The following is a 25,943-nucleotide window of genomic DNA, read 5'->3' as shown; positions in this document are numbered from 1 at the left end:
CATTCAAAGTCAAAACCCAGCGGACACTTTGGTATCATGAGGTACCTATTGTAAAAGAATAGGAACTTTCTTTGTGGAGCAAATCTCTATTGAAACAGAAGGGAGAAAATAATAAATGGGGGGCAAAAAAGAAGAAAGGTCTCTTCAGGACCTCTCTTTCCATTCATACTTTAATCAAAGACTGCAGGTCATCTGCAATTAATACTTGAACAAGCCAGCTACCAGGGCAGATCCCAAAGGATCTGTGTTTAAAAGCCCACCTCTTTGCCATTTGGCCCTCTCCTCCTTCCCAAAGCCAAACCCACCCTGAGAGTCCAGTGGCTGGAGATGCCTCACATAAAACACTGAGCACACCAAAAGAGATGCCAAGGATTTCCCCCTTCTGCTAACAGCCCTCAGCAGGACCCTCCTCCTCACACACAGTGCTGGGCTCAAGAGTGGGAAAAACACAGAGGCTTATGTGATGAATGATGGAGGAGAAAGACCTCCTAGCCTTAAAACGCAAGGCTTGCACAGGGAGGGTTCCTTGGCTGCTTTTATGTGGCCACAGGGGCTGCTGGAGGAACGTTCAGTGATGCACATTTCACTGCAGACCCAGCCACAAGAACGTGCACGTCGTGCTGGGGCTTTGGGTGAGACAAAGTCAGGGCTGGATAAAAGAACACTGTGTGAGCAGCACTGTCCCTCCTGCCCTGCACTTCATGCTCCTGCAACTGCCCCCGAGGTGGGAAGGCTTCACATCCCTGATGGAGTGAGGGGAATCTTTTGTTCTGGGGGAAAGACAATGTTCCTGTGTAACAGGCCTTACTTGGAATGATCTTGACAAAGGAAAATCCTGGCTTGGGGGCTGAGAATCCATCTGAGCTGTGTTCACACAACAGCTCATGTGCATTCACTAGCTGGGAACCACAAAATAAGTTATTTTTCTTCACATCCAAGTAAAACACAAAATCAGGGCCTTCAGAACAAACGACTGCTCAATTCTGAAGTTGGCAGCAGGCACCCCAAAGCTGCCCCTCAGCAGTAAGTAGAAGAGTACCTCATTGTTCACACAGACCAAGTCCATCGTCTGCCCAAAAGCGTCCGTGACCTTCTGCACCACCTCCTTGAATTTGACTGGTCTTGGAAACTGGATAATCCTGTAAACACAAACAAATACAACAACAGTCTCAGTTTAGCAGAAGCATACTGGAATTTGGGATTTGACTGACAGTACTGAAGAAAGGGCTGGTATTCCATCACGAAGCATAGAGACAGCTCCTTGCCTTTACACTCACAGAAATGCTGCTCCTCTGCTGTGCCTGAGGGAACCTGACAACTCTGCAAGAATATCTACCAATAATCTTTGTGCAGCTCCTCTGCTCCTCCCTCAAACATGAGTACAGGTGGAAAAAAAAAGGAAGTCCAGCAGCCCTTCATTGGAGAAAACCCAGATCAGGCAATGGTCAGTGATTTATCATCTCTGTTTTCAGCAGGAGGCTCTGAACAGGGAGGAGGGCTGGAAGTGGGGACGATGCAGCTTGGCATCCTGTGACTCTCCTGTACCATCACACACAGCACCTCTATAGGTACTTACAGCAGGTACAGACTAACCCTAAAATAACACCACTCAAATTTTTTTTGGCTTTAACACGCACCTTGGACCATCAGCCTGTGTCCTGCCCTGTCACAGTCACCAAGCAGAGGTGATTCCATGAAAATGTCAAGCAGGGAAGGGCAGACAAGCTTTAACTCCCAGCCCTATTTTTATGGGACCCATGCCCAAAATCTGGTTATCTTAAGTAAGTGTCATGGACTGCTAATCAAAGGACACATTTCTGTAGAGTTCCAGATCCACTGTGGTTCAGCAGGGCTCAAGAATTAACAAGAGAAAAGGTTCCAAGTGTGCTCCCAATGTCCCTGGTAAAAGAGGCATTTAATGACTTCCAGCTTGGAACCATTTTGCCTGTGTGCAAATCCCAGGAGCTTCTTGTAGCAAATGGGATGATGAGGCAGGGCTCTTGCATATAAAAGTGAAGCTGATTTTAGGGGAATGAATCCTGGCTGAAGTCAGCAGGACAGTGTTGGGTGGAAAAGATGATTTTTCCCTGTGTTCACAGGGGACTGGAGTAGGTACCTACCTTTTCTCTCCTTCATATTCAAACTTGATCCTGACACTTCGCTGCTGAAAGAAAAACAGAGAATGGTAAGGTCCCAAACTGCATCCTGGATTGACCCACAGACCCAAAGCTGATAGGAGCTCTCAGGGACACTCTCCTAACTCTGTAAGGCATCTGGTTTATTTAGGTCAAGCTGCCTGGTGGACTCACAACCTTAGGGGACACTCCACGTTGCTGAGGAATGTGCTTGTCAAAAAATAAGTTCTTCTGTAAGCAAGAAAACACTCTCCTCTATAACTGTTAGTCTTAATAAAATGAATTCATAAAGCTGAAAATGGTTCTGAACTCTTGGGAGCAAGGCATTATGATCAAAGAGGCAAATATGGCAAGTGTCTGATGCCTGTCCACCTTCAGTGCTTCCCGTGGTTTCACCCCAGTACTTTTCTGTTGGAAACCCAAAAAACAAAGCTCAAAGGATGCTTACTAGTACACAGGAATATTTGGGGTGAAGAATTAAGCATCAAAAGCAAGCATTCTCTAATGGAAGTGGAAACAGTCTGAAATTTTAAAGCCAACACTGCTGGGATGGTTGAAGGGCTGGTTGCTACAAAATGCAAAGTGTATCAGGCCAATGCACAGTCAATGCCCCCCCAAACTGACCCATTGCTCACCTCAAGAGAAACCACAAAATTTACCCAAAGAAGAGCCAGTGGAATCACAGGCACACTGGGCACACAGCTGTGCAGGAACCAGTAAAAACCACTTCTCCCATCCTCTGTTTGTGCATATTTAACAGCAATCAAGACCACAAGGAGCTTTTTCATTCCTTCAGCTTCTCAGGCCAAGTCTGAGCCAAGCATCCCTCTAGCATCCCTTAGATCATTCCAGGACTTTCCGACGGTCTCCAACGCAGATCAAACCCCTCTTTACTCCCCAGACCAGGTCTAGTCACCCCACTTAACCAGCATTTCCCTCCCCACAGTGCCCACCAGCCTCCTCGAACAGCTCTCTTCCCATGCAGAGAGAAGTGCTGGCCACCTCCCTCCGAGGTGTAACCCCAGGGAGGGCTCGGTCCCGCGCCGCCGGCGTCTCGCAGGGATAACTCCCAGCTGGGTGGGTGACAGCCCTTCCTGAGCACAGCACTTATCTCTGGGCCTGGCTGCCAGTGTGTGAAGGCACACTTTCCATCCTCTCAGAGGGAAAGCAGAGCTGCAGTGAAACAGCTTTGTTCCTAACGAGGAAAACGAGCTGGAGCGGTGCCCTCGGGTTTGTTTTTCAACCGACAGCTCCTCGAGCTCTGCAAACACCCACTGAAATTCAGGAAGTCAAGGCTGGAGGCAATTCTGTTGAAAAGCTTAAACAGATTCACGGTAAACATGCTGGATCACCCAAAATGCATCCTTGTTATCTCTGCTCCTGGCATTTTCTGTGCTTCCGGAAGGGCTGGGAAGAACCAGCGCTGGGACAGTCACCAAGTGGGGCACTCCAGCAGTGACACAGGCCTGTGCTAAACAGGCACTTACATCACCTCGCTGGCTAAAGCCAGTTCTTCCGACCCACAAAGTTTGGAGAGTCGCCAGGTTCATTTCCAGAACCAGGCCCAACTTGCAAAAATACCAGATTAATTCTAAACCAGTCCAAAATTCCAAATGAGAAGAGATGACCACAACCAACCTAGTGCTGAAGGTTCAAATCATTCTGCAGAGACAGGCAAATTCAGGTGGTATTGCCACCCTGGGCTATCTGTGCTGGAAAAGAAATTATACAGGCTCTTTCATGCCAATTTTTATTTGCACGTGCCTCTCTGAACAGGCCTGGCTGGTTTATTCCTCCTGGATTCTGGCAATAAATTGGCCAGTCTGGGTTCACTGACTAGAACACCACAAAACCTTTCTCTAAAGAAAGAGAGAGAAAAAAATATCAAGACAAGGAACTTTCAAGGTTTCTCCTTACAAAGAGCAGGACGTGGAAGGGGAAGAGCTCACACAGCTCTGGCCTCGCTGCAGGAAACCTTTCAAAACACAGGTTTCACTTTCAGCACAGCCCCAAACATTGCACTGAGCTGGGACGCAGCACACTCTGCCTGGTTGTGCTGAGCAGCACAGATTTCACAGACAAACAAGTCTTGAAAAACAGCTTGTGGCTGGAAAATGTCAGAACACTTGTCTAAAGCTCCAGAGAGAGAAGAAAATGAAAAAAAATGAGCCACGACCCTGCTGCATCCTTTTCTTCTACATCAACAACAAGGCTGATGTGCCGTGGCCCGACGCCAGCAGAAGGACGCCAGCTGCCCCACACTGCTCTGCTCTGCTTCTGAGCAGAGCTACAAACACATTGGCTGCAACAGGGAAATGAAAACCCACTTCATTTCTTAATTAGATAACATTTTTCTTCAATATAAAACACACTAACCTCTTGCCTCCCTCCAAGAAACCAAGACCTTTAGCTCGCAAGCATTTGGAAGAGGGATAAATTCATATTTATCAGTCTGAGAAGCTGATTACAGTTTAATTTTTCAGGCTTCCCTTGGCTTGCTCATGTTTTTGACCTACAGCTCAAGCCGAATTCATCACTGCTATCAGCAACAAATACTTTTTTCCTTTTTCAAAGAAAAAAAAAAAGAGTGGGCAGTGCCCAAAGTACTAGGAAATCTCAGGGGATGCAAAGCACTTCCTAAATGCTGGAGCAGGCTGTGATTTTTTACACCCATGGAAGTCTGGTTTGCAGCAACTGGTTTAAGATTACACAGGGAGCCTGGGGCACTGCCAAGTGCTGCAGCAGAACCTCGAGTGAGTCTGCACCCAGCACCTCAAATGAACAATCAGGAGCAATGCAGGACCAGCACCTCCTCCACCAGGAACTCAACACAGCGTGCAAATGTTGAGGTGGAAGAGGTGTGGGTGGTGGAAGCTGCTGGGTCCTACTCACTTTTGCAATTTTGTGAGGAACGTGACTCCCCCTTGCACAACCAGGTTGAACTATTCACTGTCCCTGCCATCAGGTGTCACATGAGGTCAAGGACAGCCCTGTTCTCCTTCAATCAAGAGGCCCTTAGTGGGTGTAGGAGAACAAGCTGAGACATCCAAAGGCTTGTGTTAAACACAGTGCAGGAGAGGGGTGAGGACAGCCACAGTCATCAGCCTTAAACCCTGAGCTCTGGCAGAGCATTTAAACAATATTTTCATCAGCACTGTGACAGCCCAGGCAGGAAATGGAGTAAGCAAGGGAAACTGAGGCATGAAGGCAGGAGAGGTTTTGGCTAAGAGTATGAAGAGAAAGCCTAGTCTGGGGAGGAGAGGGCTCCATGGAGACCTTCTTGCAACATTTCAATATAAAAAAGGGGCTTTATAAGGTGGAGAAAGACTTTAGCAGGTCCTGTAGTGACTGAATGAAGGCAACAGTTTTCAAAACAAGAGGCTAGATTGAGGCTGGATGTAAGGAAGACATTTTCTACCACTGGGTTGCTGGGACACTGGAACAGGTTGCCCAGAAAAGCTGTGGATGCTCCATCCCTGGACGTGCTCAAGGCCAGGCTGGATTGAGCAATGTGGTCTAGCGACACGTCCCTGCTCACAGCAGACACTCTGGCCTTTACAAGCCTTCCCAGCTCAAACCATTCTGTGGTTCATTCTCTTAAGCAGCACAGTGGTAGAGAGAAGCACAGAAGGAAGGAGTTTGGCCTCCTGGGCTGTGTGCACGGAGCAGCTTTCCCTCTCTGTGCGGGGCGCGGAGGAGCCCACGGCGCGGCTGGCGCCTGCAGACCCTGCTGCGACACAAACAAAACCAGCGACAGCCCTGACAGGAAATACCACAGTCATTCCCTTCGTTTCTACAATAATTTCTTCTCCAAAATACTTGTACTGGCATTTCCTCCAGCCCTGCAAACAAATGGTATTTTACTCCTTCTTGCCATATTCCTCCGAAAGGAAAAAGCAAAGCTGCTGCTGTGGCCACAAACCCATCGCCATCCTTCCAGGCTTTCCTTGAGGTATTTTTGGCTCTTTCCTCAAAAATTCGGATTTCACAGAGAAAAGACCACAACTTCCAAGCTTCAGAGATGGAATTCAGATGGGACTTTGGGGAGAAAAGGGGCAACTGCTTTTGCCTTTTGGCTGGGGTCCACGTACCCCAGCAGTCTTGGCCAAGCTTGGCCCTCAGAGCTGGAGCAACAACCCTGTGTGCTGGTTTAGATTAAGGAAAACGTTAGAAAAAAACAGAAAAAGTGTTTCCAAACGAGGTGAATCATGATCTTATACAGAGATCCCTGAAGAGCTGACTGCTGTTTGTAATAAAAGCACACACGGAGAGCAGGAAAACAAGCAGCTAGTCCTAAAATGGAAGCGGCTCTGGAGGAGCAGAAGATGCTGAGCACCCTCTCTGCTGAACAGCCAAGGGGTTGCTCAATTTGGGGTACAGGTCCAAGCTGAGCCTGTGGAGAAGGCTGTCTAATGGCAGAGGCAGGCAGGGGAGTCTCTTACTTCTATAGTATACTTTTTCCCTTGTCTTGATAAACACTCTTCCCCTACTATTGTTGATTTAAGCTTCCACTCTGCTTCCCTTCTTTTGGGTACTACCATGCTTTTTCTTGATGCAATCCATTTTAAAATGTCTAGGGGACCTAAACTGATACTGTCCCATGGCCAAATCTCACTTAAGCGTGTCCCCCCGCAAACCCAACAATCAGTCAGATTAAATTCTGCCCTGCAGCTCCATGCCTGTCTGTGTCACTGAAACAACTAAAACTGCCACTCTGGAAAATCCCAGACTAGTACAAATTCAAAGATTCCTCCCCATCATGTCCTCTCCTCCTCCTAAACTCTGCTGCCATCAGAAACAGTGCTCTGTCCAGACCCCACTTCTGTGGCTTTCTTTAAACCTGCTCCTGTCAAACCTAACCAGAGGACAGCTTTGCCCATGCGGAGACATCACAAGGATGGGGCTTTTAGAGCACTTTTTCCACCCAAATCCACATCTGCCTCACAAACCAACTGGGACAAAGCCTCTGACTTCAGTATTAACCCTTCTGTGGTCAAGAAAGGCAGGAAAAATCATCACAAGGGGCCTCCTATTCCCCTTGGTGCTGCTCATTCCAGCCTTGCTCATATCCACCCACAAGATTTTGGGCACTTATTTTGCCTCAGTTTCCCCCCTGGATAACACAGGGGCAATGAAATACACCCACTTTTGCATGCCACAGGGTAATCAGAGGGATTGTTTTCACTTCCCTCATTTTCTACTCTCCGGATTAGGAAACTACAAGAAAACCCCACGGAGCCGCTCGAGTCACTCCCTTCGCACAAAGCCACAAAGCGGTGGGATTCCTCCTCAACTCCTGGCTCTGGCTGAGAGGAATCAGCACCACAGGGCCAGGCTGAGGGGACTCCTACACTTCCCCAAGGTGCAGGCTGTTTGCATCAGCCCTGTGCTCGCCCCTGCCCTCAGCAGCGGGACGTTCCTTTCGCGCCAGACAGCTGGAGCGCGGCCCCAGACCGCAAGAGGAGATGACTAACGCACGTCACTGGGAATTATCTGCACAGAACCCCCACGCACGCCGGGTTATTCAGCAACCAGACAGAAAGCAGTTTGTCTGGCATTGCCCCTTTATCATTGCAGGGGCAGAAGGCACAATATATCCCAGTCCCTCCGGATCCTTGTAGCTTTTTTTCCCTCTAAAAGCACCTGAGCAGCTCAGAGGACAGCGGAAAGATGATGTCTAGAAGGTTCGCTGCTGCCTGTTACAGACATTTCTGTTTCAGACAGCACTAGAAATCACAGGCTTCAAAATGTTTATCTAAAACCACCCACCTGACAGGGAAGAGCTTTTTTCCAGCTGGATTGCTCACTGGTATCATCCTCTTTGCACCCAAGTCAGCTCCACATCCAGACATGGGAAAGCCTCTTAAATCCTTGGGACTCCACTGCCTCTGCCATCTCCAGCCAAGGCTTTCCCAGGCAACGATTTGCCCCCTTGTTTCTGCTTCCCAGGTGGGGAAATCCCTGCAGATCCCCTCACAGAAACTCCCATCTTCCCCCATCCACACCATATCCTCCAGGTGATAAAGCCAAAACCCATTTCAGGCTGCTCAAAGACCCACAGAGAGCCCTACAAAATGAGCTGTATTTTACTGGAGTTATGAGCAAGCCTTGTCTTGCACCCAGCTTGCCAAAGAGAACAATCCAGAGGTAATTTACTAAAAGAACAACTTTTAGGACAGTCTCTCATTTGATGTGCATGGAGAAACATTTCCTACAAACATTTAATTGCCGTGGGAGAATTTGCCATCGTGATTAAGGTGGCAGAAGAACTGCTGGCTGTCACTGGCTGTGACAGAGGCCCACTGACAAGCAGCTTCATATTGCCAGTTGCCAAGTGCTATTTATAGAAATGAATGGAAGTGCACATAAATAGATCCAAAATAAAAGCTAATTTAATTGCTCTTTTCTCCCTTCATCCTTTTGTTCAGGGTTTCCTAATTATTTGGGGTTTCCCTTCTTATTCCACTCATCTTTTTCTTTAATGAACACAATGCAGATCTTCATTCTCCTGTTTCTTTCTTCCACTCTTCAGGGACATTTCTATGAAGAAACTCCCTTGTTCAGTCCAAGAGATAGCCTGAAAGGGCTCCTTCCAGCCATGCCAGAGGAAGCACAAGGAATAACAGAGCGATTAAAGGAGTAACAGAGGAACACCAGTGCAGAAGCTGTACTAGGAATAATGTCAGAAGGATTCCTCTGTTCCCAAAGAACAGCTCTGCTTTACCTCACATGAGGAAAGAAAAGGGTGTCCACGGCTGTCCCTATAATTCCCACAAGGCAGAGAGGCAGGACAAGGTAGTGGCTGCCACACCTGACCAGGACCCAGGAGATTCCAGCTCCGCCATCACATCTGCTGCCAGCTGCCTGCGCAATTCAAGGGAGGAAAATCAGCCACGCTGTCCTATTCTAATTTCCAGCCTGTTCTACCACAAGACACTGCACATCTAGAAACTCAGCCTTCACTCTAAACTAATTTGTGAGGGAAGAAAACTAAGGAAAGAAAGACTTTTATGAAATTTGCTGAAGGATGTTCATTTCTTAAGATGAACTGAAGCAAAACTATTGATATTTTGGGAAAGAAATATTCTGGAGCACACACAACCACAGGCTGTTTTCTTGTGTGGCCCAGGCCTACGAGGAATACAATCTGGCAGGATTAAATTTTCAGCTTGTGTCAAGAGAGCACTGAGGAAGCCCTCCAGGAGACAGGAATGAGATAGCACTTCAGTTGTGCTTCTCTGTGTACCAAAAAACTGCTGCAAGCCACAGAGAACTGGCTAGTTAGCCAAGACATTCTTGTTGTGAACTCTGTCTTTCAGTGGAAATTTGGAACACTGACCAAAGGATTCCCATGCCTCAGAAAAAACATTTTTCCACAGATAAAGAAATATTATTTTATTAATCTACTAACTGAACTCCCAAATCCAAGTAGTTCAATGTGAGCATGTTGCTGCAGGGCCTCATGAGAGGCACCAACAATTAGATGACCAAGAGGACATTTTATCACCAAAATGGCCCTGTGCCTCATCCTCCCCACAAGAAGGGAACTGTGCAGGGCATCCTTCAGCCCAACTGACCAACATAATCACAGGAGTAGGTAAACAATAAAAACCACAGGACTCGGTAAACAATAAAAAGGGAAAACCAAGTACCAAAGGAACAACAAATCACAGGCACGACAACAACACTTCCAAAGCAATCTCTCCCCCACATCAATTTCTGTCCTAAAAAACAAGGAAAAAGAAACCTGAAAGTGACCCAAAGAAGCTGATTAAACTGAGCTACAAACACGAACCAAGTTCCCACTAATTCCACCTCCTCTGGCCGCTCCCCACCTCCCGCCGTGCCGCGAGCCAGACGTGTTCCAGCCTGTCCAATTTAGTGAGGCAACAATTCAACATCCTCCAACGCCCTTCATCTCCTGGGACCTGCTGGTCTGACCCCTCAGCTCCGGATGTGTGAGGAGAGCAGGATCCTCACCATCCACATCTCCTCCATCAGGGAGCTCTGAGCAACCTTGAGCATGCAGCTCCACTTGTGGATAAAAAGAAAAGTCATGAAGGAGGAAGTGTTTTTCCAAGCATCGGTGCTCTAATAAGAAGGAAAGTTTGATTCCTATATAATACAATCCTATAATAAAATTAAACGCAACTGTCAGCCAACTATTCCAAAGCTGATACCTCCTTGGGTGACTTACAAATGAAGATGCAGAATGGATGGACTGCGGGTGTGAATTTGATTGCTAGAGGCCAACTTTATCCAGGTAACAATTCAATCAATGAAAACTACAATTTACCTTATTTTCAACGAATTATCTGGTTAACTGTGCATGTGCCACATTAACACCCCTGGCCTCAAAAACAACAGCAGGGATTTTCTCCCATCGTGCAAAACAAATGTTTTAAGAGGAGCCTGGAAAGCTTTGCTACCCTGAAAGCAAGTGGAGCTGGCTCCACACGGTCCCCACCCATCACTGCGCACAAGATGCTGCCCCTGCAGCCATCCAAAGCTGCTCTGGGTTTTCTACTTCTCCTGCAGCTGCAGGGAGCCAGCCCTGAATTTCTCTGGTCAGTTCTGTAAACATCTTGGACTTTTTTCAGCATGAGCTGAACACAAACCCAGTGATTCAACTTGGCCAGCTGCTACCGCCGGGCCACGCTTTGAAACCAGACGCGCGCACGTGTTTTCGTCTGCATGCGGCTGGGAAGTCCACAGGGATTCGGGAAGGGATTTTTCCTCTCTGCACCCAGACTTCTTTGTTTGTAGCACAAGTGACATTAAAAAATGCATGACGACAGTAAATGACAATTTGTTTTCTCCCTTGCTAGGCATCCAGCAGTTGCAGAGCTGACTGCAAGCTCATTCTAAACCATAGCACTAAAGGTGGAATTCCATGTGGATTTGCTGCCGTGCTTCTCCAGGAGCTTCCCAGTTGTCCCAATCTTGTTCTCCCTTTTTTCCTTGCTATTTTGACAACTGAATTCTTTCTTCACAACTTTCATGTTCCCATATTATTTGCTCCATAAACAAACATGATATTAAATCCACTTCAGCTATTGTATCAATGTCAGCAAATAATTTCTGACATTGCTCAAGGGACAATGTTTTTTGCTCACCAAAACAACTCTGAATGTGCAACAGGGCCAAAATGTTTGGGTTTAGGAACATAAAGATAAACAACAGTAATTCATAATTAAACACTTTATATAAGAATGACATGATTCCTCCCCAAAGAGCTTGGGTATCTACAGCTCAGAATTGGCAGTCTGTCTTTCAAATATCTGAAGCAAATTGTGCACATAATAAATATTGTGTTTCATTAACGCTGTCAATAGAAAACAATTGACTTATCCAAGTCCTAAAGCTGCACAGCCTGAAACAAGTTCTGCTACTTTCAGAGCTAAACAACAGTTAGAAGTACCTTGAGGTGGGACTCGAGATTTAAACCCAGTTTCAGGCCCTGTTGTTATATTCATGAATAATTTGGGCCATTACCTTTCCCTGCTCCTCTGTGATACAGGGATGCCTGTAACTTCCTTTCAGCTCTTCAAAAAGAGGTCATAAACCTCCTAGCTTGGTGAAATGATGCTATTTCTGCTGAGCACTTGTTAACTTCAGTTCGAACATTTAAACTCTGTTCTGCCAGCATGGCAAGCGCCATGCCCACCTCTGTGGTCTGCTGGAGTTTGGGGTGAACTGAGGAAGCAATGCCATACCTGTTTGTTGGAGTAGACACTGTTTTTATTCCTGTTGTTGTCCAGCAGCCCCCCACACTTGCCCAACGCTGCCAAATCCTTCATAATAGAGTTCAGAGCTTCTTCTTCATCTGCAAGTAAAGAAGAGACAACTGAAGTGTGGAAAGCAAGCCTGCCCTAGGATGTGCAGAGTGAAAATTCAGCTGCAAATATAAACTTCCAACGCAAGTGGATCAAAAGACACAATGTCAAGCCTCCCTGTTAAGAGAGACATTCCAAGACCACCCCACAGTCTCTCCCAGCTCAGTCTGTCTTGAAAGCACAGGTTCCTTCATCACAGGTGAGACAGATAATGAGATCTCATTGTCCCCACCTGAAAGGGCCTGCAAGAACACTGCAGACGGACTCTTGATAAGGACAGGACACCAGAAAATGCCATTAAAATGAAAAAGGGCAGGTTTAGATTAGATATTAGAAAGTTTTCATCTATGAGGGTGGTGAGGCCTTGGCACAGATGCTCAGAGAAGCTGTGGCTGCCCCATCCCTGCACATGTACAAGGCCAGGTTGGATGGGGCTTGGGAGTAACCTGGGTTAGGGAAAAAAGGTGTCCTTGTCTTTCCTCCCTCTTCATTAAAGGTGCTCAAGAGCCACAACTGACCTTCAAAACCAGAAGCAGTGAGAAACCAGGGGAGAGGGAAAGGAATCCATGAGAAAAGAGAGCAACTCAGCAGTGCTGGAGAGAAGACACTGAGAGCCCTCGTGGGATTTCTGATTTCTGCAGTAACAGGAGAACTTTGAGGGACCACTGGCTCTGAAACCAACCTCCTCTTTTCCAACACTTCAGCACCTGTGGTTATGGCCTCTTGAAGCAGCTGTGAAGTGTGAAAGGCAAAATACCAACCACAAGAAGTAAGAACCCTGTCAAGACCTAGGGCAGGGCACACTGTTGGGAGGGTGTGAGAACCCACTGCACACTCCATGCTCGTGACACAGACAGGGCAAATGTTAGGCACATGCAGCTATTACTGCAAAAAATACAAATACAGCTACAAATCTTGTCTAAAAATGAGTGCCTCCAGGGACAGAACCACCCCTACACCAGGCCAGCCTGCAGATTTAACTCCAAGTCCACAAATATGTGAAAAATGACCAAAACCATATGAAATCAGACAGGACTGGACCCAAATACTGAGAATCTCTCCCCAGGGAGGTGCATGCCCTGGATCCTCATGCTCAGATAGAACACCATCTCCTCTTGTTCTGCTCCTCCTGCTGGGTTCTATGAGCAATAAAGCTACGAAAATAACCCAGATATGTGAGAAAAAGATTTCTGGTGCATGCTCTGCTCCCAGAGTATATTAAAGAAACAAGGGGAAAAACTGGGGGAAAATGTTTAAAATCCAGTCTCACATTTCAGAGCTCAGAAATGAGCTAGAAATGAGCATCAATGCCTACACCAAACTCTTAGGAAAAAGCCTACATTTTCCTGTAGGCAATGTGTGTATACATATTTAATATATAAACATATATATTTAAATCAATATTAAATATATAACTGATAAAATAATAAAATTCATACCTAAGTACATGAAAATGTAATCCTACATTTCCCTATTTATAAAAGCACAGGTATGTTTTTCCAGAGGGGTGGCAGGGAGCACAACCTGAAGTGCTACAGGAAAAAGCTCAAAAAAAGAGATAATTTTCAGTTCAAGTTCAGGAGAAAAAAAACCCAAAAAAAACAAACAACAAACCAACAACAAAAAAGAAACACATCAAGAATGTCCCCAAAGTCTGCGTTTGAGGGTGTTTTTCTTTTGTTGTTGTTGGTTTGTTTTGTTTTTTTTTAAAGGACCTCTGGGACAAGCATAGTTTTCCACATAGATTTTTGTAGTAGGAAAATACCCAGCACAAAAAAAAAAAAGGAAAAAAAGGTTTGGGTTTTTTTTTTTTTGTTGGGGGGGTTTTTTTTTTTTTTGTTTTTTTTTTTTTTTTTTTTTTTTTTTTTTTTTTTTTTTTTTTGTGGAGGGGGAAGGGATCAGGGGGAGGGATGAGCTAAAACAAACACACAAAAACAAAACCCCCTTACAGCACCCTCTAGGAATTTTCCACCAAAGCTTTAATCTCTAATCTCTACAGTGCCCCTCACTGCCCCCCCCTTTTTTTTTTTTCTTTTTTTTTTTTTTTTCCAAGCAAGTGACAACAAAAGTTTCCTGAGCTGCCTGACACAAAACACAATCTGTAATGCCTGGGCCAACAGGGCCAGCAGGCAGAGCCAGAGTCAAACCACCCAATTCCCCACCCCTCTCCCACCTCCAAAGATCCCTGGCACCATCTTTTAGGAGAGGAATCCCTGGTTAACCCACCAGTGCCCTGGTTTATATCACACTGTCTTCCTCCTCTATCTACACATCAATCTTGCCAAAACTTTTTTTGTAACAGACTTGCGAGTCCACCAAAGACAGGTTTAAAAATTCCTGGTGCTGCAAACCCAGCTCATGATAAGTCACATTTCTTAGGAAGTCAGGCTAAAATGCTCTGCCAGAAGTGACTTTTTGCATCACTCCAAACACAGAAGAATTCACTCACTTTCAGTAACTGCTTAAATTCACCTGGTGTCCAGAAATACCCAAACATCAACTGAATAGGCCTTAGAACAAGTGGTGTAAAACTGAGCTCCAGCTGTCCTAATCAGGTACTGAAGGAAAAAAAAAGGAAAGAGAACATATTTATTGTATTTGAGTGTCAAATCAGCATTTTCCTTCCTTTATCTACTAAGAAACTGATGCAAAAGAGCATTCTGAAAAGCATCTGAAGATTTTAAATTACAAAATATGAGTGTTGATTGTCAAAAAACTAAAATCCACATCCATGACATCACTGCTGCAAAATAAGATAAGGAAACTTCTTCCTACCCAAGCAGGAAAGGTTGTTTTCTGCTGCTGGAGGGTGAAAAAAGACTTAAGCACAAGCAGAAATACAATATTTCCTTCAACTAATGTATTTCCATGTGCTGAAGTATTTTCCTGCTGCTTTTAACAGCGTGTTTTTACTCCAAGAGAGCTGTGATTTCTGGGAGGCAGTGACCAAAGCCTCAACTGTTCAAAACAAAAGCCCCCACACCAGGCTCTGAAGCAACTTCTGAGCAGCAGCACAATTTGCATCATCTCTTGCAAAACCGACGCTTCCCAGTCCTCTCCGGGACAGCTCTGCACAGGCACTGATCCTCTCCAGACTGAACCTCTTGCCCATCCTAATTACTGCTCCTGGGGTCTCCCAGCTGACTCCCAAGAAGGGTGGAGGACTTTGTTCCATGGAAAGACGCAGCCAGCTCAGCCAGTGCAGTCAAAATTCAAACAAGCACTGAAGCGAGCAGGATAATTAAATCCAAATGCCACTCCCAAGCCTTTCCAGCAAAAGGGGTGTCACAGGCTGCTCCTTCTCTGTTTGGCTGGGTTTGAGTCAGGAGAGGGTGAAGGATGGATGGCTTTCCCGGGGACAAAATGCCAATTGTCAGGAATCCCGTGCCCAAGGGACAGGAGAAATCCTGTTCTCCTGATCCAGCCTTGGCAGAACCCAAATATTCTTCAGCCTTGTGAGAAGGCAGCATTGAGGCTGCACAGCAAACACCTCCCCGGGCTCTGCCATGGCTCCAGAACAAAACATCTGTGAGTTGCACAACACTGATGAAGTATCCTTGGAGCTCTGTGGACTTGGGAGACTCCTGGAAATCTTTGTGCAACGTGAGCAGGTTCCTGCTCCTGGACAAGCTCCTGGCCCAGGTCCACTCTGGCATCGTTTTGCACAAATTCACTTAAGGTACTGTGGGTTGACAGGATGAATTGTACAACAAATCCCACTTGATCTCCAACACAACATGAAAACAGGATTATTTCTACCACGGAAGATCAGGACAGAGAAAAGCTGATTATAGAGACAGCAAAGATGAAACATAAAAATAAATTGTGTTTAGTACTGTCCCTCTGTCCCCAATGTCTCTTCTTCCACCCTCAGGTTTCAGCTATTTCCCTTAGTAGGAAACTCCTTTCTTCTCTACTTTCCACCAACACACTTAATTTTCTGCTTTTTAAATCAGCTTCCTGTGACAAAGCTTGTTTGATCACACTGCCAGCCCATCCAACCAAGGATCACTTCCAACCAAAAGTAATAGATGTTTCAAAAGATATTAATTTCCCAGGGGTCTGGGGGTGGGGGAAATATCCATATCCACACAGAAGAGAGGAACACACAGGAGCAGAAAGCCAAGAGCACTCCCAAGAAGCAATGACCAGTGAAGCTCCAGTAGACAGGGTTTATATTTTTATTAAAATACACTCATCCATTTTGGCAGGATCCTTTATCAAAACCAGAATGCCTCCTTCTCTCATCAGGTTTTCAGTTCTGCAAGATGTTAAGACTTGCAAGTCCCAGGCACTGCCAGTGTGAATCTGGTACTGACAGAACCAGAGCACACAGCCTCCAGCTGAGCCAAGGGAAATACAGGCTGGATAGCAGGAAAAAGTTTTTACAGAAAGAGTGATAAAGTTGTGGAATGGCTGCCCGGGGAGGTGGTGCAGTCCCCATCCCTGGGTGTGTTTAACAAAGCCTGGATGTGGCACTGGGGGCCAGGGTTCAGTTGAGCTGTTGGGGCTGGGTTGGACTCGATGATCTTGAAGGTCTCTTCCAACCCAGACGTTCTGGGAATTCTGTGAATCTGGGACATTTGGCTACTTGGCAAAATCAACCAGGGAGTGACACCAAAGAGCCAGCAGATGACACATCTCCCTGCCCTTCAGAGACATGTTTCCAGTGCTGCTACGTGGCCTTGGTTCCAGCCTGCGTGGGGGAGAGAGGAACCTGGACTTTCAGTCTTAGTACAGCAAGTTCACTGCTCAAAGATGAAAAAAAAAATTTTGCAAAAGGGAGGAATAGAAAGCCTGAAGGTCAACACGGACCACCCAAAACAATTCAAGAGTCAGGAGAGAAAGCAAATGAAGAAGGGACAAAGGAATAATTTAGCTGTGTTCAGATGGTCTAGACACTGCTGTTATTGTTGGCTGCACTAATAGGTCATTGCTAAGAGGCAGTTTATGGTAGTTCCATGAAGCTGCTTCCTTCAACACTGAAATAAAAAAAAAAATAAATTAAAAAGGCAGCAGCTGGATGAAGCCCACAGGAAAGCCTGCAGGAGCAAAGCAGATCCTGTAAAACATGGTGAGCTCTGATTTGGGCCTCACACACACACCAGGCAGAACCAGGGAAGAGTGGGGGAAAAGCCCTGGGCGTTGCAGGAGGGAAGAATATCGTGAGTCATCCCTGAGCAAGGCTGGAGCATGCAGCCTCAGGGCCCTGCAGGCACTTGGGTGCAGAGAAAAACCACAGATGTGACCACTGGTGGTCACTGAAGATCCCACTGTGCTTTTCACAGCCCTGGTGCTGATGGTGCATTTGCCTCTGTAAACTCCAGCAGCACCCTCCACCTCTCCAGAAGTGATGCAGCCACTGGGGATGTTCCCAGGCAGAGGGGAGAGCTCTGTGAAAGCTGAGAGGGCGATGAAGAGAGCACGGGGAGCCACAAATAAACACTGTCACCTCCAGTAAAAGCCCTTTCAATGGGCTAGACTTTGAATATATAGTGACAAAAATACTGAAATGTAATAAAACACAGAGGAAAAAATATGGAGCCACGTGAGGATGACTCTGACAATGCTGAATTTGGTCGTAAGAGATATCAGCCTTTCATTTTTGCTGGTTTTTTTGAGAACACACCATTTTTGGATCAACTGTATACAACATTTATCACTTAGCAAAGGGACCCTGAACTGAAAGACAGGACTCACTCCCCTGGCATCACTCAGTTCCTGCAAGGGGCAGCCCCTGTCCTGATGGAATTCCAGCTAGACTCTCAGAAAGGGAGTTTTATGTCTCATTTGATGGACAGAAATCAGAGACAGACAAAAGCCTTGCTCAAGACCACATGAGTCTGCAGCCAGAGCTAAACACATTAAAGGAGCTTAAATTCAGAGAGGACTTCACTTGATCTGGCCTTCCTGGCTGTATACAAAAGGCACAGCAACTCGTTCAGCAGCCTCCACATCCCAGCCTTGACCTGGAATCACCCAGAACAGCCTCTTCAGAAAGCCTTAGCTGGAGAGCTCATGCACTTGCTCCAGTAACCCCTCTTTGCAACAATCTCAATTCCAGTTTGAGAATACAGCTGGCTTTGTATTCTGTTCATTAGATCTTGATAGCCCTGTATCTTAGAGACCCCTCTATTGACAGACACTGCCCATCTTCTCCAGGTACTCACAGACTGTGATTTCATCTCCTTTTAACCCTTCTTCATTTAGGTAAATGGAAATAACACAGTTTCTGCCACTAGAGTGATACTTCACTCCTTTCTGCAGCTCTTTCCAGGGATTTTTTTATTTCATTTTTTTTGTTTTGTTTTAGTCTTTTTGTTTGTTTGGGTTTGTTTTTTGTTGGTCTTTTTTTTTTTTTTATTTTGGATTTTTTTGTTGTTGTTGTTCTTGCTGTTTTTATCAAGAGGAAATAGCAAAGAAGTACACAATGCTCAGTGGCCAAAGCACCTTTTCATGTCTGTTTGCTGTGTGAGCAGGGGCTGACAGCACACCTGGCCCACGTGTGGAAGCCCACACCTGTCAGAGCCCACTGCCTTCCCAGAAGGGCAGTGTCAGACCAGGTCCAGGGAACAGGACAGCACTCACCCACGTGAGAGCACACATCAAAGAACTTCCTTGTGAAGATAAATGCTGCCTTTTCTCCAAAAGCCAGAGGGGAGAAAAACCTTGGAGACAAAGAAGAAGCTTGGAGACAAAGAAAAACCCAGACCTGGGTTTCTGCAGACACCGTGAACAGGCAGGTGCAGCCACCAGCATCCAGACCATGCACAAGACACCAGGGGCCAAGGTACCAAGCCAGCACAGACTTGATGATCTTAAGGGTCTTTTCTAAATGAAATGATTCTGAATTTTAACAGAAGGGATCAATTAGTAACTAAGTACCATCCCTGACTGTCCCAGTCAATACTAGGAAGGAGCCCAGTGAGCCAGAGGCTCAGGAGCCTGACTTGGACTGTAATAAAAGCCTCCAAGCAAGCAAAGAAGGGACCCAGACACTCTGACAGGCAGCTACAAGTACTGTTGTGCAATTCACCCCCTTGGAAGGGCTGTCTGTGAATGATTGTGGCAAGCAGAGTGCTGCCTGCACCCACCTAGTGAGATCCAGACAAACCTCCCCATAAATTCAACCCACACGCACAAAGCATCTTGCCACTGTCTGCAGCCGTGTCCAGAGTCTGATAAAGAGAAAAATTATCCAATTACCCTCCTCCATAGCAGAGAGCAGTGCAGCAGACACACCAATGGAGCACGTTCCCTTTGCAAGACAGCAAAAGCTCACCAGCAGCTGGATGCTGCTGCTGCTCTCCCTCCTGCAACCCCACCCAAGGGATGCCAAGGTCACCCCTGGGCAGGACTCAAGGGCAGGGCACAGCCCAGCAGGTCGAGCAGAGCAATTATGCAGGAGGAAGTGAGGAAAGACGCTCCTAACATGCTGGATTTCTTGGCAGGAGTTTGCTCGCTGATGCCTTGAGCTCAGGACACACAAACTCACGTAGAAAACCAGTGCTGTGATGTGCTGGGGGGTTCTTGTAAGCACGTTTGTTCTTCTCAGAGAATTATGATGCTAAAGGGGACACCAGGAAGAGGAGGTTATTCATTCTCAGCCTGACAAATCAATGCTCAACTCTTGCTCTCCAGAAATGACATTGGTTTGGATTTTTAATTTCACTTCTATAGCACCATCAGTAACTGCTTTGTGAAAAGAAACAAAACCAAACCCATCAGAGGCTTTGGACAGCTACACAGGTCCATCACACCAAGTGCCCAACAGAACATCTGTGGGTTTAGGGCACAGTTACACTATCCCACACACCCCTTTTCTTGGGGGTAAAACTGAGTTCGTGCCTCCTATTCCCCCTCTATCCATCTTAGCTCTCAGGTGATCCCTACAGCTACTGGGAAAATTGCATAGCTGAACTGGAGACTGTGTTTAGATCAAAAACAACCCTTCCTTTTACATCCCCCTACAATATGGTAGAGAAATCAGAGCTCAGGAATGGGCTCAGAGGGGAAGACAAAAATCTGTTTTAAAAAAGCTAAACCAGTTATTTTTAAAATTATAAATATGTATCACATCTATAACTAAATCATATCACCAATGAGAGGACCCAACCAGTCTCCAAAATACTCATGCACACAAACAAGCAAACACCCCCAATGTAATACAGACATGCTAAGGCTCCAGTCAATTAATGAGAGCATTGAGAAAACAGCAAAAGAGGCTAAACTGGCTCATAAATTCTGTATTATGGCAGAACCCATTTCAGAGCCAGAGTGAGATCATGAAGAACTTCAATGCCCTCTGAATTTCCCCAGGAAAAACCAAAGGCAAAGCTACTGGGACTGCACCTCAGTTTAGGAGAGGTGAGAGAAATGCCCTTAAAACTGAGTGATCAGTACCCCACCAACACCAAAAAACCCAAAGCATTTGGGATGGCAACTTTGATCACCCGTGGAAGTTTCAGTGGTGAGGCCACAAATCACAGAAGAAATTTCTCCTGACGAGCTGTGCCGTGGCACAGTGCCCATGTTCCCTCGCCCCAGAGGCTTACCAGGGACTTTTGCAATGGAAAAGGACTTGGGATGCAGAAGGTGTTTGGTTTAGCTCAGCAGGGAGGGAAAGCAAGGTTACATCTGTGGTTCACCACAAGCCTCCAGTCCCAAAATAGCCATCCCTGCCAGCGCCGCGCGCAGGAAAATTCCACGGGAGCAGAGCCACAGGCAGAGCTTCTGCACACCCTGCTCCCCTCCACAGCCCCACCATCACCACCAGCCCCCTCTACATCCCCACAGGCTTGGAGGGTGGTGAAGTCCAGCTAAGAAGCCAATTTTCCCCCAGGAAAACATCCTGACAGTCGTTCTCCTTCCTCCTCTCAGCTCCCCACCTCCAGCAGCACAACCTGTGGAGGTGCAGCTACCTCAGAGCCTGCACCCCTTCTTGGCTAATGGGGAGAATGTCTGGTTGGAATTGGGTGGCTTTTGGTGGGGGAAGATTTGCTGAAGAGGGCAGGGTTTGGGGAAACAGCTGCTGCCCCTCACACCCAGGCAGTGACTGGGATGCTGGAAGAGGAGACAAAGAGGATCTTTGAGCCCTGCCATAAACCCAACACTGCTCATGACAAACCCCTTGTTTCTCGTTGGCTTTTGTGAATTAAAGGTAGTCTAGGAGATTTGCAGGCAGGGGTTAGAATCTTAAAAAGCAAAACTAACCACATTTAAGAAAATTTTTGCATGCCTGTAGCTCTGCTGCTCCTCACCACTTCAAGGTACCAGGTTTCTCATCCCACAAGAAACTTTCACAGCTTTTTTGCTAACTCTGCCCTTTCCTCCACAAACGCTAATTTTCCTCTAATGGATTAACATAATTGAATTAAACTTGGGCCAATTATTCCAGCAGTTTCCCTGCTAAGCTTAAAATTTGCTCCTTCTGAAGAAGGACTTATGTGTCTAAAAGGCAGCTTGTTTTTTTCCACCTCTATCATTTGGTCTAATAAAAGATATTACCTCTCCCCACAACCTGTGCCTCTCTCTTGAGCACACTTGAAAGGAGAAAAATGTTTACCCAGCAAAGAAATGTAACTGGCAAGTTATTTCCCCTGACTGACTCTGATACCTTTGAAGGTTATTTGAGGGATCATAAAGAACTCCTTCTCCCTCCCAGCCCACCAACTTCCAGTGCTCAAAGCCTCAGCCCAGAGCCCATGAATTCCTATTCTGTGGCTGCAGCAACAGCTGCAACATCCCAGATGTGATGCAGGTCCAATCCCACATTCCCCAGGCGCCCAGAGCACCCTAAATTTGAGCCCTGGGTACAATGGCTGCAGTGCCAGGACAGGGAGAAGGAGACCATGGGCACCTTTTAACTCAGACACCTCTCAAAAAGAACAAAACCCGAGCTAAAAAGCCTGATGCGTCTTATTATAATATAAAGTGCTGCAATCCAACATGAATTAATTCTTCCTTGATAGCTCTCAGCATACAAAGAGAAAGCTGAGAGCAATAAGGAAGTGAAGAGTGAAAGCATTGCCTGCTGAGGAATGAGGAAAACACAGCATGGGAGGGCTGAGACCTCCATGGGACAGGCTCTGCTCTGCCCCCACCAGCTCTAGCAGTCCTCTCTGATTCAGCAGCCCCCAAAAAACCCAGCTGGGCTGAATGGCCATGCCAAGGCTGTTCAAACAAGCTCTCAGCAAGCTTCTGCCTTCTGCCAGCCCAGCCTGCAGTCACACACACTCTGTCAAGTCAATACTATAAACAATATCACTCTCCCATCTCCCACACCTCAGATGACCTTTCTGCTGAAGCAGAAGTCACACTCTCCCCAGCAAAGCACTGAAGACCTAAACCTTTGAGTTGTATGGATGTCCACTGAGCAGAACAGATCAGCCTCCTTGGAGTTTTTATCATCACAATCACACAGGCACACACACAACATTTCATAACCACAACTGAGAATGCTTAAATCATTTTTAAAACAACAAGAGTAAAACTTGATCAACAAACAAGCTGGTGCTTTTTGTACCAAGTTCTGCAGGTTTTTTAATATTACTTTTACTGTGATGTCATATTTAAACACATTTAAGCAATTTTTAATACTTATTGGGCAGGGTTTTTACACTGTGTTGCACTGAAGATGCAGACACCTTTAAAAGTGTCTTCAGCACTCGTTTGACCAAACTACAAAGAGATTTGATGAGAGGTTGCAGATGGAAATGAACTATAAGATGAATAAAAAGACAATGCCAAGGACTTAGGCTGGTCCCAAGCTGGCAGATATTGCAACAGCCCAGGGATACCACGGCTGCACAGGGCTGGTCCAAGCACTGCATGACACAGAGACGCCAGAAGTCCCCACTTCCCGTCTTGTGGTCTCCATGCAAGGTCATGCAACTTCCCTAGAACATGTCTAGGAGTGAACAGTGCTGTGCTGAACTCTGAGATACTGAGCAGACTATAAATAGGATCCTGGAAAAAGAAGAAGAAAAAAAAAGGTAGACCTGGAATAGGCTGTCAGAGATCACCTCATCCAACACGTCTCCTCTGAAGGAAAGGAGGAAGGAAATTTCCAGAAGGAAAATTCCAGAAGGAAATCAATGATGTGACTGCAAATTCCCTGCACTTCCATTGAAAATGCTCCCTCATCCCAAAGCATGGAATACAGAAACACATATACAAGGAAGAGGGAGAGAAGTGAAACTAATGAACCCTCAAAATTTAGCCCGAATTCCCGTGCATCAGCAAAGCTACTGCAGTGATTCTGTAACAGACAAACACCACTCAGTGACACTGATGGGGACACACAGCTCCTCACCCACCTGATCCCCACAGACTGAGGATCTCAGCTTGATCCCACCTGGACACATCCTGGCACATCTAACCCCACACAGGTGTGGATGCAGCTGGTGATGAGCCACAGCAATGACACCTTGGTGAGGGGACATGCACAGTGTTCCACCCACACACAAGTGCAAGCAGAACTCCAAACCTGCACAAGACTCCAAAAATTCCCAAAACCATCCATAGTGCCTCTCTTCACTACAGAATTCCCACAATTAATGCTGCCCTGGTGCACCCATATTACATTTGCAGCTGGCAGGCTGAAGGCCCCTTGAGCAGGTTCTATCAACCACTCTCTGTATGAGAAATCAATAAACTTACAATCTCCTGACAACTGGGCTGGAGCCAGCAACTTCTTCCCTGCTGGTGCTCAGGGCAAGTCTGAGCTTTCCTTGTTAAAATAACCCACATTGCCTTGACACAGCAGTGGCTTTTGCCTTCCAAGTGAAAATGTTTCTAAAAACTTTTGGGGTTAGTCACCAGGGATTTTAAACTGAAATTTGTCATTCTTTATATTGAAGAAGCAGATCTGGACTTTGACTTCTCTTCCCTTCCTTTTTTTTTTTCTTTCTTTTTTTTTTTTTTTTTAAACCTAGCTTTAAGTTAGTTCTCTACCCACAAAATCTCTCTTCTAGGTAACAGAGAAAAGAGCAAAAACAACACATAAAGCCAGGATGGAGTAAATACCACTCTTCTCCTTTCTCCATAGGGGAGCATAAACACTTAAGGTGTGGCAGTGGCTCCACACTTTTAATTTTCTAAATTCAGACCACTACCAAACTCTGAATCACATTTGTACAAGGCTTTTTATGAGGGTAGTTAGTGACAGGACAATGAGGGATGGCTTCACACTGACAGAGGGAAGATTTACACTAGGTATTAGGAAGAAATTCTTCCCTGTGAGGATGCTGAGACCTGGCACAGATGCCCAGAGAAGCTGTGGCTGCCCCTGGATCCCTGGAAGTGTCCAAGGCCAGGCTGGATGGGGCTTGGAGCAACCAGGGACAGTGGAAAGTGTCCCTGACATGGCAGGGGGTTGCAATGAGATGATCTTTAAGGTCCCTTCCAGCCCAAACCATTCTGTGATTCTACACATCTGCAAGAACAAACCCTAAATTTAACATATCTCTCCTTTTTTCTTCTCCTTCTTTAAAGCATCATTTCAGCCATCCCTGAAATGTTCTGGGTGAACTCATGTAAATGCTGCAAATGTGCAAGTGAAGTGCTCAGCTTTGAGCAGGACTCCTCCAAGATCTCTTCTCCTTTCTTGGGGCACCAGGCCAGGAAGCCATTTAAGCACTTCCAAGTGGTCCCAATTCCTGACAGAATGAATTTTCTTTAGGAGAAAGTTCTTATCTATAAAGATAAGATGGAAACCATTATGTACCTCCAGAACTATAAATAATTCCCACCCAATAAACAGTGGTGCTTAGAACCACACAGCATTTGATACACAACTATTCCAGCAGAAGAGTGAGATGGTGGAAGTAATCCAGGTCACCACTTAGAAAAGCAATATATTCAAGCTTTGTTTGAAACAGAAAATTCCTTGGGAGAAGATCTACAGGGAATGAAAATGCTCTGCAGAGAAATACCAGGCACACTTGGGAAGAGACTCCACCTAGAACATGACCACCAGATCATGATCAGAATAAGAAGAAAATTGGTCCAATTTTGGCACCATTAAAATGCTAAACATAAATCAGAAATCAATGTAATAGTCAGAGCATCTTTGCAATTTCTCCCAGTCTGTTGCCACACTTGTTAGTCCCAACCCAAATTATCAGGCTGCAGAAAATTGATTCTCCAGGGGAATCCAGTTCTTACCCATCTTTCCATCTACATCAGGCCTCCATTCCACCGGTCCCAGACTCTTGTGCCTTATCCTCCTCTCTCAAGCATCCACCCTGTAATGAACATACACAGAGGTAACAGATTAATTTTGACATGACAACAGGGCCATGGACCACTCTTCCCAAAGCCTCTCCCCACCATCACCTGGGAAAGAGGAAAACCTTATTTAGGGATGGAGACCAGGAGTCTGCCCTCCTCTGCACACACCAAAGGTAACACACCACAAACCTGAGACCTTAATGGTTTTAAGACCTTGGGGTAAAGAACTTGTACTTCCTTAAGAACAGAGCATTTTAATTACAAGATATTTTTATGTGTTTTTACATGATTAATGTAACCCTAAAGCAACGCCATTCTTTAACACTTCAGATTCCACAGCATCCCTGTGGGGTAACACTCACTTGGGGAACAGACTGACAGCAGGACATGCAAAAGCAGCCCTGAATCAAAGCAGAAACCTAAATTTAGGCCTTCCAAATAGCAATCAAGGTTCCCCAAGGCTGGACCAGCCTTCCTCTGACTGCATGGGTAAAAAGCTGAGTGCAGGCAGCTCTCAGCAGCAGTGACTGCCCCGTTCATCCCTCATGGAAAGTGTGTCCCCAGGAGCCCTTCCAGAGTTTCTGCCTTCAATCTGCCCCCAACACCAGCACAGAAGTGGGCTCAGTGATCTGCCATCCTGCATTCAGCCAAACTCCTGCACCCAGGGAGGTTTTTTGGGGTTTTTTGGCCACCAAGAAACTAAAGCAGGCCTGAGCCCGCTGGAGCCTGTCCTGCTCAC

The 25,943-nt window shown here is 46.1% G+C and overlaps 1 protein-coding gene across 5 annotated transcripts in view; it reads right to left on the bottom strand.

The window, feature by feature from the left end:
- LOC121338070 (mitogen-activated protein kinase kinase kinase 3-like) overlaps positions 1–25,943 on the bottom strand; it is a 78,227-nt gene that overhangs the window by 30,588 nt on the left and 21,696 nt on the right. For 4 of the 5 annotated variants that reach the window (XM_041408641.1, XM_041408642.1, XM_041408644.1 and 1 more), the window contains 4 exons: positions 25,139–25,218; positions 11,852–11,961; positions 2,121–2,164; positions 1,040–1,139 (listed from right to left, as the gene is read on the bottom strand). In XM_041408641.1, the coding sequence (XP_041264575.1) occupies positions 1,040–1,139; positions 2,121–2,164; positions 11,852–11,961; positions 25,139–25,142 (258 nt within the window). In that variant the 5' untranslated portion in view covers positions 25,143–25,218. The remainder of the gene's footprint in view (positions 1–1,039; positions 1,140–2,120; positions 2,165–11,851; positions 11,962–25,138; positions 25,219–25,943) is intronic. The other variant, XM_041408645.1, reaches the window with a different exon arrangement.

This window comes from Onychostruthus taczanowskii, unplaced genomic scaffold, assembly GCF_017590055.1.
Source record: "Onychostruthus taczanowskii isolate IOZ18803 unplaced genomic scaffold, ASM1759005v1 scaffold3, whole genome shotgun sequence".
In the NCBI taxonomy this organism is placed as follows: Eukaryota; Metazoa; Chordata; class Aves; order Passeriformes; family Passeridae; genus Onychostruthus; species Onychostruthus taczanowskii.
This window is presented reverse-complemented; position numbering and strand designations above follow the sequence as displayed.